Here is a 14,610-nt window from a genome sequence, read left to right on the forward strand (position 1 = left end):
GAGCGATTTTCGGTAACGGTTACACAAGCTGGGCTTTGTAAATAGGTACCTAGCTGCTAACTTAGCTTGGCCGCAGTTTATAAGATCTGCCACTTCAGTCAACCTCAAAACGTTTTGAATTGTGATAGAGTTACAACTGAATAATTATTGTAATTATTCATTCGATTTGTCTGAATTCTTTTACAAAAATCATCCCCATAATTAGTGAATACGACATTAATAAAGAAAATTAGTTGTACGACCCAACTTAGTCAGAGGAAACGCTTAAAATGTCCATCATTAAAATTGACTCATTAACTGTTCAAAACTGGTCCTCCGTTCCATTTCTTATTTTAATCTCCTTCCTTTTTTCCCGCCGTGGCCATATGAGGTGCGTCACTAGTGAGGCGACCAAACCGGTCGCTACCAACAATCGAACCGGTCAGCTGATTCATAATCGATATTTAATCGAATCGCGCACCGATCACTATTGTTAGATTTTTTTTTAATTTACTCGCGCGCGTAGTACGAGTTGGACGTACACTTGTGCAAACCAGATGTGTTTAAAATGTGACTAATTCTCAGTTGGTTTAATATTTGGGTTACTGTATTGTGCCATATCTGTTTCGTTAAATTATTCAAATGGTCAGTTTTAGAGTTGTGTTATTATTTTTAGTTTATTTTGAAGGTAACTATTATTTTTTTTAAACTTTGTCGAAAAATATGCCTACTTTTTTTCTACTGGATCATTATACAACCTGTTTTTATTGATTTCCGTTAACTTTAAGGGAATGTTCTTTAGGTAAATTACAATTAATTTCTCTAAGAAACTACCAAATGTCTTAACTCATACTGTTATCGACTTAATCAAACAATACTCGTAAATTGAATGGTTCAATTAGTGTAGTACGACCTTTATAACTTCCTAGTACCTATTATTTACCTGTTATGACATGTGCCGTCAGATACTCGACACTAACTTTAATTTCATTCGAAAGGGAATTCTGTTGCGCTTATAAATTAATTTATTATGTACGAAAACGGGGATTTTTTTTCGAATTTAACAAAATATGATGTACAACAATATTTTGTTAGGAGGTTCCTGATAATGAACCTAACGACGTGTCGAATTTAATGGAAAACAAAAAACACGGTGTATACTATGGAGTAGCAGTTTTTTATGTGAAAGCACAACCTATATTAATAACTGCTTAAAATTTGCCTGACAAACGTTTCGAAATTTTGATCGCATTTTTGATTAAAGTATGCACATTGTACTATAGGTACATAATGAAAGAAACCTTTATTTATTTTATTTATTTATAGTCAATCTTTAAAAAAATGTGACAATCTTTAATTCAAAGTTCGTCATTGTTTTGCGTGATGTCGTGATCATGGATGAGATAACGAGCCATTGTTATATTACCTCAATGACGAAACGAGAGTTATGTCTTTATTCATAACTTGAATCGGGTGACTGAATAATATTGACTTAGGCATAACATACAAACATACAAGCCGTTACTCCGATTGTGCAAAAGCACAATAGTTATTTGTTTTACAAGGAGGTAAAGTTGTTTAAGCGCACGTTCCAATATTGTTACCCGAGCAGGCGAAAGATTTCAATATTATGGAATCTTGAGCGTTGCGAGGGTTTTACTTTTTAGACACGTAGGTTTAACTGACGACCGGTCTGGCTCACTCGGTAGTGACCCTGCCTGCTGAGCCGCGGTCCCAGGTTCGAATCCCGGTAAGGGCATTTATTTGTGTGATGAGCACAGATATTTGTTCCTGAGTCATGGATGTTTTCTATGTATATAAGTATGTATTTATCTATTTAAGTATGTATATCGTCGCTTAGCACCCATTACAAGCTTTGCTTAGTTTGGGGCTAAGTTGATCTGTGTAAGGTGTCCCCCAATATTTATTTATTTATTTATTATTTATTTAACTAATTTTGCCACCGAGTGGAACATCAGCTTTCGCCACACCAACACGGGTAAAATATTAACTGCCTAACCTGAAACTAAATCAAATTCGTCAATTTATTAAATATTTATGATTCAATAACATCCTTTACACTGAAATGCTACCACCTTTGGGCATAAAGTTAAAATTTGCATGGAGTCACTTTGAACTCTTGTGGATAAAATGCAATTTTGCTATCCGTTTTTTTATACCACGTCGGTGGCAAACAGGTAAACGGCCCGCCTGATGGAAAGCGGTCACCGTAATCTATGGACGCCTGCAACTCAAGGGGTGTCACATGCGCGTTGCCGACCCATTAGAAACTTGTACACTCCTTTTTTGAAGAACCCCATACTGTAGTTCATCGGGAATACCTCGACAGGGAGCTCATTCCACAGCCGGAGCATTCGTGGTAGGAAATTCCTCTGAAACCGCACGGTGACCATTTAGGTTGCATTTAGATAGTGTTGCCGTTATCGAATAATCAAGAGAGCCTTTACCAGTTGGTGTATTGCAAAAAGAATTGAAAGATTCGTTTTCAGTATAGATGGCGCGTTTTTACGAGAAGTCGTTCATGTCTTGTCAAGTCGAAACTTTGGAGGGCCATGTGCACTAAAAAACGTCGTAGCTACGATACACGTGTGAAACTTATCGTGTTTTAATTTATCGCCACTAGTTTCAAACTTTTTTTCGCACTTGTGACTTGTGTCGTAATGTACTATTTCATAATTCATATATTTTTTCACGAGGCCATTATCGTATTGCGCAACGTGTAAAATTCAGCCCATATTTTTCTTAGCTAATTATTTTATGCATAATGAGTATAATGACACGGCTTAAAACAATACATACCGTATAGTTTGAAACTGGCACTAATTACCTACCTACGTTATAAATACGTCAGCAATAGCGGAGATCGCGTTTTTCTGTAAATAGCAAAGAGGATCGAGTATTATAGAGAGTTACTGTCGAAGTGAAATGTGTAATCACAGTGCAAATACTGCCATCTCTTGACACAGGCTTAAAACTTTTGAACCTCAGTTTTTACAATTTGGGCCATATTCTTAGCTTGATATATGTGTGTGTGTGTCAAATATTAATACTAGCGCCAACTAGCTGAGCGTACCCTAAAGGTGTAATGCCATCTAGGCCACCGTACCTTTTTCTGTATGATACTGAGGTACGTTTTTTTCTTAGACTTTATCTGTCTATACGGAGTTTATATATGTCTTTGGTAATAGCCATCGACAGCGACACGGCACAGAAGAAATAATGTCAATGATAAGGTGATTGACTCTTAAGTGATTATAACAGAACAATTTGACAACTCTGCTATTGAATGACGAATGTCTATGGACTGTCCAAGATAAGTTGGCAACGATTTTGACAGGCTCGCCAGTGCAAATGTTGTTTTAAACGTCATACCTCCTTCGATCGAAAAATGACGTTTACTTAAATTAAAACCGGTTCAGTACAGGTGTTATGAAAATCTTTGCGAATTTATCATAGCCGGACTCTAGTTGTACAGAATGTACAAGCGCGAGCATCTTATATTTTGAAACTACTGAATTATATATTGTAAACTTGTCTTGTTGTTTTTGAATCCTTCTAGAACAAAAATGCGTAAATATGCCAGCGCTTAAAGTTTATGTTATAAAAGTATTGTACTAAACTAATTATCATTAAACTAGCACCCTCTAGTATTCGTACTTGAAAAGGGATCATCACTCATTCGTATTATTTTGTACAGGAAAATTCTGCGATGTCGACATCGACGAATGCGCGGTCAAACCGAAGATATGCAACAACGGCGTGTGCGTCAACTCGCCTGGCTCCTACCAGTGCTATTGCAGACCCGGTGAGTTCTATCAACATCTCTAGAGGCTCTCGCTAGCTAGTAGCAGTGGTCAGATGCAGAAGGCAATCTTGGACATGGCCTGGAGAAATGGGTGGTTCCTGACCACCGTTTGTATTTTCCTCCAATGCCCTGTCAAGCCCAAGATATGTGAGAACAGCGTGTGTGTCAATTCGCCTGGCTTCTACCAGTGCTATTGCAGACCCGGTGAGTTCTATCAACATCTCTAGAGGCTCTCGCTAGCTAGTAGCAGTGGTCAGATGCGGAAGGCAGTCTTGGACGTGGCCTGGAGAGATCGGCGGTTCCTGACCACCGTTTGTGTTTTCCCCCAATGCCCGGTCAAGCCCAAGATTTGTGATAACGGCGTGTGCGTCAACTCGCCTGGCTCCTACCAGTGCTATTGCAGACTCGGTGAGTTCTATCAACATCTCTAGAGGCTCTCGCTAGCTAGTAGCAGTGGTCAGATGCAGAAGGCAGTCTTGGACGTGGCCTGGAGAAATGGGTGGTTCCTGACCACCGTTTGTTTTCCTCCAATGCCGGGTCAAGCCCAAGATATGTGATAACGGCGTGTGCGTCAACTCGCCTGGCTCCTACCAGTGCTATTGCAGACCCAGTGAGTTCTATCAACATCTTTAGAGACTCTCCCTAGCTGGTAGCAGTGGTCAGATGCGGAAGGCAGTCTTGGACATGGCCTGGAGAAATGGGTGGTTCCTGACCACCGTTTGTATTTTCCTCCAATGCCCTGTCAAGCCCAAGATATGTGAGAACAGCGTGTGTGTCAATTCGCCTGGCCTACCAGTGCTATTGCAGATCCGGTGAGTTTAAAGCCAATCGTGCACGCTATGCAGCGTGGACTCAAGACACTTTGAACTTGAATTTGTTTGAGTGATGCTCAATATGAGAGTGCACTCAGGCCTTCTTTTAGGCTTTTATAGCAGTTCCATTCCCTGAACGGACACCAAACACACCACCGAAACAAATCCGGCATCCCTACGCTTCGCAAAAGTATATAATAATATAATATAGATCCTTTAATTTGTTTGCAGATAAGAACCTAACGTGTACAGCTATTCCTCTCTTTAGAATATTTATAATTTAAGTTAATTTAAGGTTGTTGCATGGATTTGTAATTAAATTTTTGTAATACCTATACTTTTTAATTTGTTGAATAAAATTAACCTAACTAGTAGAACTATTTCTCTTATGTATATTATGAAGGTTCTGTCTTTTTCACACTATTCCTCTTGGCCAGGTTACACCGGAGAGAGCTGCGAGCAAGACATTAATGAGTGTCTCTCGGCGCCGTGCAAGAACGGAGGCGTGTGCCACGACCTGGAAAACAACTTCGAGTGCACGTGCAAGGAAGGGTACAAAGGTAGTCACTTCATATCAAACACTTATCGTCACTACTTTGAAAAAATCTCGTATCTCACGCTGCTCCTCAAAGTAAAAGCAGTAAGTCTATATGTATTCCATACATACTTACTACAATTTTCTTTTCATTGACAGACGAAGATACAAGTTTTTTTTAAAGTAGTGACGTTATGTAACTCCGTATACTCCGTATAGACAGATAAAGTCTAAGAAAAAAACATACCTCGGAACCATAGAGAAAAAGGTACGGTGGGCTGGATAGCGATACACCTTTGGGGGTACGCTCAGCTAGATGGCGCTAATATTAATGTTTGACATTTTTAAACATATCAAGCTAAGAATATGGGCCAAACTGTCAAAACTGTGGTTCAAAAGTTTTGAGCCTGTGTCGAGAGATGGCAGTATATGCACTGCGACTAAACATTTTTCTTTGGCAGTAACTCTTTAGAAACTCGATCCTCTTTGCTTCATATACAAGTAGCGGCACGTAAGTTTAGCGCTGACCGTTATTGCGCAGAAGTCAAAAACAGGTCTCTCAGAGGATTACAGGGGGCGAAGGGTGTGCGTCTCCATGCGCAGCTATCCCCTTCATATTTCACTCAGCGCTAGACTTACGTGTATCCGTACCAAACCTTAAGATATGCTATAGTAATACCGGAGACAAAAATAAATCAATATGAAGTCACATTGTCATAGATCATCACACAATACAAATACCTAATTTAATTATAACTGAAAACAACTAGCAATACCTTTAATTATAGCCACACATTTTTTAATAACTTCCATATACAATCTGCACTAATTAGTCTGTCTCTTAAGCCCTTTATTTAATCTGTCATTATGCGAATGAACGTTAAAATAAAATTGTGAACCTTAATTCAAAGATATAAAGCTATTTTTACTTACTTGAGAGTTTTGCTGTTACAAACACACTTGCATAGTTCAAAAGATTCAATTTGGCATGCAACTTTTTATTACTTATAAATGCGCAAATAGGTTTTATGGTTCAACATTGCACGCAGCTTTAATTGATGATTGGTGCGGGCGGCAGTTAAGTAGATATGTATCGATAATTTTCTTGGAAATAGTATTTTTATTGCATTATAGGTTGTTATGATGGCGCCAGACTGATCGTGTTGCGAATTGGTATCATAAGTAATAAATTAATAATGTAGTGAGAATTAGTAAATACATACGTATCTCAGCGATTTTAAGGAAAAATTTGATTTATTTATAAACTATCGTACTAAAGTAATCATACATGGTTTTGGGTGGATTTTGGTCATGTCAGGTTTTCACCTGTTATAGTTTTTCATATTAATTTCGAAAAATAATTAATACAGCACCAGGCCTGTCCCACTCGCGCGTGTAGGTATCAAATTGTAAATACTATGACCTTATAGCTTGTCACTGAAATAGGTACAACATCACTACCATTTCCCCTTACTAATATCCCCATTTTTACCAACAGGCAAAGACTGCTCAATAGACATCAACGAGTGCGACTCTTCGCCTTGCGCAGAGGGCTCGACTTGCGTGGACGGCGTCGCGAGCTACTCTTGCGTGTGCCAGGACGGACTCACCGGACCGACTTGCGATGTCAACATTGACGACTGTGAAGTAAGTCTGATTATAGCTACTTTGCGTATCAGGTGCCGTAGCCGAATGGCATTTCTGCGACGCGAAACGAAAACGAAACGCCGGGAAAGGTAGTCTGGCTCTGTCGCGCCAAATCGCAAGAGCGATAGAGATAGATATCTACGAGCGTTTCGTGAGCGTGTGTCCCATTCGGCTACGCACCCTAAAAGGTTTATTCGGCATCGACTGTTAATATCGTCGCGCGTCGTTGAGTATTCAACCACGCTAAACTAGCATAGACTTGACAAAATAGTTGGTTTAAACAGATCCATTGTTCCAGTCTCAGCCGTGCCAGCACGGCGGGCGCTGCATCGACGGCCTAAACACATACACATGCGACTGCAGCAACACCGGGTACACGGGCGTGCACTGCTCCGTCAACATCGACGAGTGCGCCTCGCAGCCGTGCCAGCACGGCGCCACCTGCCGCGACCTGGTCTCCGACTACCGCTGCGAGTGCCACCAGGGATACACCGGTACACAACACACCCATACTCCCGCGACAGCTGTCACACATCGAAGAGTTGTCAACATCGGAAAACGAAATCCACGTCTCTTTTTTTACACATACATACATAAATTCACGCCTGTATTCAGAGCATATGATAAAATTGTAGACAGAGCATATGAATCTGCTCAAGTTTCAGTGCTACTCTTAGCAATGAACGGGTTGAATCAGCCTATCGCCCACATCAACAATTGAACCTACATTCCACAGTCGTCTTCTACGACACCCACGAAAGGAGGTGGTGAGATTCTTAGACTCAACTAGCCCTTTTAAATAACTAATAATTTCTCTCTCAGGTAAAAACTGTGACGTGGATATCCAAGAATGCGCTAGCAATCCTTGCAAGTACGACGGGATATGCGTGGAGCACAGCAACACCAGCCTCTACCAGCCGCCGGACGGGCCCCCCGTACAGCTGGGCCCGCAAGCTCACATGGTGCTGCCTGATGTCTTCTACAGGCCCTTCTCTCCTGAGAACGCTCACGGGTGAGTACACAATGCTCAAATTTAGTTTTAGTATCTAAGGACACAAATAATTACAAGCTTACAAATAGTATCGCTTGTATTGAATATAGGTTTATTCTGACTTAATATACACAATGGCTTCTTATATGTTTATAGGTTAAGGTGAAGCAATGTGAGTGAGGTATTTCACTCACACTACACAAATAATACTACTTTGCACACTATTGCGCTAGTGACGCCAAGTGTACTATACATATCAATTCTGCGCAGCATTTCACTTCACTTATCTCTCTTATCTTCTAATAATATGAATGTTTCGTGCTCCCTATATTTCGACGCAGTTACACGCATCACGATCATGGAAAGCTGAAGAAGGCGGGTGTCAAAGTTGCGTATACAGCGCGTGATCTACCCTCCTTCGCGCGTCGTGTCTACGCAACTTTGACATCCACCCGCCTTCTTAGCCGAGAATCATTCAAATATCTTAATGAATCTTTACTTTATAGCAACGAATACATTTTTTTCTTTACTCTTCAAATAATACAAAATGTATCTTACAGCTACGAATGCATATGCGTGTTCGGCACGACCGGCTCCCGCTGCGAGGTGAACATCGACGAGTGCGCGGCGAGCCCGTGCCGCCACGGCAAGTGCATCGACGGCGTCGGCGCCTACACCTGCGAGTGCCTGCCCGGCTACGAGGGCCAGCACTGCGAGGTGGACATCAACGAGTGCAAGATGTGAGTCACTACATGTTCACGATACTGTACTACAGCCCGTGCCGCCACGGCGAGTGCATCGACGGCATCGGCAAGATGTCAGACGATTAAAATCGAAATAAGATGTCATATATTAAAGAAAATATTTAGAAATGTGACGGACAGACAGACAGACGGACAGAGCGGCACCATAAGGAAAAAAATACTAAAAATGACGGACTCCACCAGTGGCGAAGGCCGGATTCGACCGCCGTCATTAGCAATCCGGGCTAACGCTGAACCCCTAGGCCACCCCGTCACAGCGGAAGCCGTCGAAATTTCTCTTTGTAAGACTAGGCGTCTTTGACCAACTCTGAGGGCAAGCAGTACGTGCTTGCACCTCCTATACGAAACCTTTACAGGTTTACGATATAGCTAGAGCGACTGGTGCTGCCATCTATATGCAACTATGGGAACAAATCAAAAAGTTTATTAAAATAATTTGATTTGTTCCCATATACATAGTTACCCATGTGAGACGATAAATCAATATAATCTATGTAATCAGGCGTTACTTTGCGGAAATCTACGATGGTCAAATTCTAAAAGATTACTTTGCTAATCCGCGAATAGATGGATATTGTTAAAAATATGCTCGAAATCAACTCTGAAGTAGCAGAGCTCGAGAGCAACTCTGATGTATTTAGTTTCAAAGAAAGAAATTTGCCGCCGCAAACCGTTAAAGTCGCCGTCAATAGAATTTGTGAACAATGTAAACAAACCTTGTAGTCAAAATGTCTTTAATTTCCATTCTAACTCATCAGATACTGGCTAAATCCATGTGTATTTAATCAATTCATATCACTTTATGATTCTCAACCTTTAAAATAATAAAATTGTGCTAGAATATTGATATTTTATAGAACGGTTTGTTTACATTGTTGACAATTTCCATTGACGGCGAGTTTACATTAAATTGAATTTTTAACCAAAGGCATCGAGAAATTAACTCTTTTTCTGGGGTTATATTGGAAATCTTACGAGTTGAATATGGAGCATGTGCGTATTCAAAGTGGTATACTGATTTGAGCATATGTCCCCCTTAAAATATGATACGATATTTCATGGTTTGAATGCCCATTTAAAATAATATTCTGTAACAGATATGATCCCTGCGGCATCCACGGACGCTGCTACGACGGCCGTGCGACTTACTACTGCGCCTGCGACCCCGGTTGGGGCGGACGCAACTGCTCAGTTGTTCTAGAAGGTAATTTAAAAAGATAAAATCAAAAATAAAAGAAATATATATTTACGGCCTGGCCACGGCCTGTTGCACGTCTTCCCCGTTCCATCCTTTAATCTGTTATTTGTGACCAGGTTGCCGTCAGCAACCTTGCCGCAACAACGGAACCTGCTTACCTTGGCTGCGTCATGAGACAGAGCATCGGTTCAACTGTAGCTGTACCCCGGGTCACCATGGCCGCACTTGTGAGAAGGTAACTAACTGAACTGTATTTTCAAATAATATTGTCAAAATGTTCATGTTTGGTAGAGTTATGCATGTATATTTTGGTTTGTATAGTCAACTAAAACTCATCGAGACTTTTCTAAAACCAAGTATTTAGGCAAACCAAGGCGACCTCGTGTCTGTTTCTATTTTCTATTCATTAGACCAGCACTAGCTCCATGTCATATTTTATATGCATCTCATGTATGCAAAATTTCAGCTCTATCGGAAATCAGGAAGTGGGTTCAATTTCCCTTGCAAGATTTGACGTGCAATAATATACTTACCTACATAGCAAGTTAAATAAGCTTGTTTTAATTTCATTTCATTTATTTATTAATTAATACAATGTCACTTACAGTATACACCAATCATGACACATAGGAACATAAGAATAAAAATTATTAATTAACAAAACAGTCATAATTTAAATAAAACATTAATAGTTAAATATAAATAATATTAGCTAAGCAGTACTAATAGTGCTCGGGGCAACTATAGCCTCGAGGTAACGCCCGGCTGTGGCGAAAAATCACATGATCATGACCAATTATGCTTATTTATCCATTACTTGCAGATCACAACAATGTCCCTCGAAAAGCGCAGCTACGCCGAAATCAACACGACCCGCGAGGAAGGCTACGACATTTCCTTCCGTTTCAAGACCACGCTCGGCAACGGCCTGTTGGCTATGGGCCGCGGGCTCACGTACTTCTTCCTGGAGCTGTCCAACGGCCGCCTCAACCTGCACTCCTCGCTGCTCAACAAGTGGGAGGGCGTCTTCATCGGCTCCAACCTGAACGACAGCAACTGGCAGAAGGTGGGTGTTACCCTTGGCTAGATCCTCATTCTCGAGAAGTCGAGAGACGTCACCATTATACATATACTCTTTATCAGCACCACAGAATCTTCTTAACTTCATACGAAATCGAAGTTATACAGCATTTCAAGGCTTAAATAAATTGTGTTGATAAAAATTGTCCTTAGAAGAAATATTTAGAACCACTTAAGAAAGTGTTTTCTATCGAATTTTAGACCACTTTTATTGTAACTGTTTTATTTCCACTTCAAGATTTCCTGACCATGAAATCTCATATTTAAAAGTTTTTGAATGATTCACGGTTATTTTCATTAGACTTATATTGACCGGGATATAGACCGTGATTACCTTTTTGATTTTTGTCGAGCTCCCGATATTTCGACGCAGTTGCATGCATCATGATCACGGAAAAACTGACAAAGGCGGGTGGATGTTAAAGTTGTATAGACAGCGCGCGATCTACCCTCCTTCGCGCGCGTCGGCTGCGTTCACTTTCAGCGTTACCACTGGTCGCGTTCACACTCGATGGTCTGTCCAAACACACTACACTCACAGTGTCACTACGTTTGTTCAATTCTGACTTCACCGGTTTTTTACACAAACAAATCACTGGATTCCATACATTAGATAGTTTGATCATTAGATAGTCACGATTGAAATTTTTATATTTGTGAATCTCAATGGCTTCTCTTACCAATCTCGGTATGTAGTGGCGTTCCGTCGAAATTACCTTGGACTATGCAACTCGATCCAATGATTTGCACCACCAATTGCAATGATTTGCAATGATTTTGCTGTCTATACAACTTTAACATCCACCCGCCTTTGTCAGTTTTTCCGTGATCATTATGCATGCAACTGCGTCGAAATATCGGGAGCTCGACAAAAATCAAAAAGGTAATCACGGTCTATATCCCGGTCAATATAAGTCTCATATTTAAAGTTTCAAAAACCATATTAAAAGTCCTATTCATTACAGGTGTTCGTCACAATCAACTCTTCGCACCTTGTTCTCGCCGCCAACGAGGAACAAACAATCTACCCCATCAGCCAGAACGAAGCCTACAACTCTTCCGTGACCTCCTTCCCGACCACGCGGCTCGGCACCGCCGGCTCTTCCTACGCCACTGTCACGCACGGACCCAACTTCTTCGTGGGGTGCTTCCAGGACGTAGTCGTCAACAACCAGTGGGTAAGTCACTACAAGGAAGAGCAAACCTCTAATCAAAAATAGATCAAAGCTTTGCTGTAAATTCGTACCCGGCAACACTTTTTGGTGATTGTAATACAAGGGACCCATGACGAGTAGTCAAAAATATCTTTCTTATTTATTTAGGGTTGTTGTCTTCTACAATCAGTGAAGCTATAACATTTTATCGAATGCCAACTCAAAATAACGTGGATAACGTTATATTCCATAATACCACAGCCCACCACTTTGATTTACTATAGGTACAGTCAAGTGCAAAAATACGTATCGATTTTATCCGCTCAAAAATATGTACCGAGACCTTATTCCGCCGACATAAAGAGCTATGGGACATATTTTTGATAAGTTGTACGCACCCATATTTTTACACTTGACTGTACAGTGTAAAGAAACTAAAAACAACATTTGGGTTTTACAGCTTGTTCACTGTTGGTAAAAACCAAGGGGGACTCTTCGTTCCCGTTCAAGATCAAATGATTCCACTCCTTCGTTCTAATTTATGCTCCAATGGTTGAGTGGACCTGTTCCGAATGAAGTCCGTTATAATGACTTCTTTCTCTCTCCCAGGTACTCCCAGAAGACTCGAACGCGACAGCTCCAGATCCAGAGGTCGACGAGCCGGACACGGTGGTCCGCGCGCAGCTGCACGGCGTGCTCGCCTCGTGCCCGCGCAAGGAGCAGTGCTCGCCCAACCCGTGCCGCTCGGGCGCCTGCGAGGACGCCTGGAGCTCGTTCGTGTGCACGTGCCCCAGGCCGCACCTCGGCGACACGTGCCAGTACAGTGAGTACACCGCATCACTACAGACACGGCGTGCTCGCCTCGTGCCCGCGCAAGGAGCAGTGCTCGCCCAACCCGTGCCGCTCGGGCGCCTGCGAGGACGCCTGGAGCTCGTTCGTGTGCACGTGCCCCAGGCCGCACCTCGGCGACACGTGCCAGTACAGTGAGTACACCGCATCACTACAGACACGGCGTGCTCGCCTCGTGCCCGCGCAAGGAGCAGTGCTCGCCCAACCCGTGCCGCTCGGGCGCCTGCGAGGACGCCTGGAGCTCGTTCGTGTGCACGTGCCCCAGGCCGCACCTCGGCGACACGTGCCAGTACAGTGAGTACACCGCATCACTACAGACACGGCGTGCTCGCCTCGTGCCCGCGCAAGGAGCAGTGCTCGCCCAACCCGTGCCGCTCGGGCGCCTGCGAGGACGCCTGGAGCTCGTTCGTGTGCACGTGCCCCGGGCCGCACCTCGGCGACACGTGCCAGTACAGTGAGTACACCGCATCACTACAGACACGGCGTGCTCGCCTCGTGCCCGCGCAAGGAGCAGTGCTCGCCCAACCCGTGCCGCTCGGGCGCCTGCGAGGACGCCTGGAGCTCGTTCGTGTGCACGTGCCCCAGGCCGCACCTCGGCGACACGTGCCAGTACAGTGAGTACACCGCATCACTACAGACACGGCGTGCTCGCCTCGTGCCCGCGCAAGGAGCAGTGCTCGCCCAACCCGTGCCGCTCGGGCGCCTGCGAGGACGCCTGGAGCTCGTTCGTGTGCACGTGCCCCAGGCCGCACCTCGGCGACACGTGCCAGTACAGTGAGTACACCGCATCACTACAGACACGGCGTGCTCGCCTCGTGCCCGCGCAAGGAGCAGTGCTCGCCCAACCCGTGCCGCTCGGGCGCCTGCGAGGACGCCTGGAGCTCGTTCGTGTGCACGTGCCCCAGGCCGCACCTCGGCGACACGTGCCAGTACAGTGAGTACACCGCATCACTACAGACACGGCGTGCTCGCCTCGTGCCCGCGCAAGGAGCAGTGCTCGCCCAACCCGCCGCTCGGGCGCCTGCGAGGACGCCTGGAGCTCGTTCGTGTGCACGTGCCCCGGGCCGCACCTCGGCGACACGTGCCAGTACAGTGAGTACACCGCATCACTACAGACACGGCGTGCTCGCCTCGTGCCCGCGCAAGGAGCAGTGCTCGCCCAACCCGTGCCGCTCGGGCGCCTGCGAGGACGCCTGGAGCTCGTTCGTGTGCACGTGCCCCAGGCCGCACCTCGGCGACACGTGCCAGTACAGTGAGTACACCGCATCACTACAGACACGGCGTGCTCGCCTCGTGCCCGCGCAAGGAGCAGTGCTCGCCCAACCCGTGCCGCTCGGGCGCCTGCGAGGACGCCTGGAGCTCGTTCGTGTGCACGTGCCCCAGGCCGCACCTCGGCGACACGTGCCAGTACAGTGAGTGCACCACATCACTACAGACACGGCGTCGGGCGTGCAGAGCACGTTTGTGACATCGAGATGGCATCTTGCGTTAAGTCTGTAATGCCAACAGCGAGTAAGCGATGAGCTATCGGTGATAGAAACGAAGAAAAATAGTTGCTCCCGTGTAAATAAAAGAGACGCAATGATAGCCGAGCGATGAACTATAAATCTCTCTCTCCTTTTTATTTACATCAAAGCAACTATCTCTTGTTCGTTTCTATCGCTAATAGTTCATCGCTAACTCGCTTTTGGTGAGACCAGTGCCTCAGTATAATAAAGAGTACCCACTATCGTACAGTATGGCCACCCCCGCTCCCCGCTGAAAGTGCCGCCCAC

At 44.1% G+C, this 14,610-nt stretch overlaps 1 protein-coding gene across 1 annotated transcript in view; it reads left to right on the forward strand.

The window, feature by feature from the left end:
* Window positions 1-14,610, forward strand: part of LOC125241456 (protein crumbs-like) — a 136,007-nt gene that overhangs the window by 82,336 nt on the left and 39,061 nt on the right. The window contains 14 exon segments of the mRNA XM_048149960.1: window positions 3,698-3,805; window positions 5,055-5,177; window positions 6,651-6,799; window positions 7,098-7,293; window positions 7,622-7,811; window positions 8,351-8,530; window positions 9,652-9,758; window positions 9,869-9,987; window positions 10,576-10,818; window positions 11,798-12,010; window positions 12,596-12,969; window positions 13,153-13,449; window positions 13,633-13,769; window positions 13,951-14,247. Of these exon segments, the coding sequence (XP_048005917.1) occupies window positions 3,698-3,805; window positions 5,055-5,177; window positions 6,651-6,799; window positions 7,098-7,293; window positions 7,622-7,811; window positions 8,351-8,530; window positions 9,652-9,758; window positions 9,869-9,987; window positions 10,576-10,818; window positions 11,798-12,010; window positions 12,596-12,969; window positions 13,153-13,449; window positions 13,633-13,769; window positions 13,951-14,247 (2,733 nt within the window).

Source organism: Leguminivora glycinivorella, chromosome Z (assembly GCF_023078275.1).
Source record: "Leguminivora glycinivorella isolate SPB_JAAS2020 chromosome Z, LegGlyc_1.1, whole genome shotgun sequence".
Classification (NCBI taxonomy): Eukaryota; Metazoa; Arthropoda; class Insecta; order Lepidoptera; family Tortricidae; genus Leguminivora; species Leguminivora glycinivorella.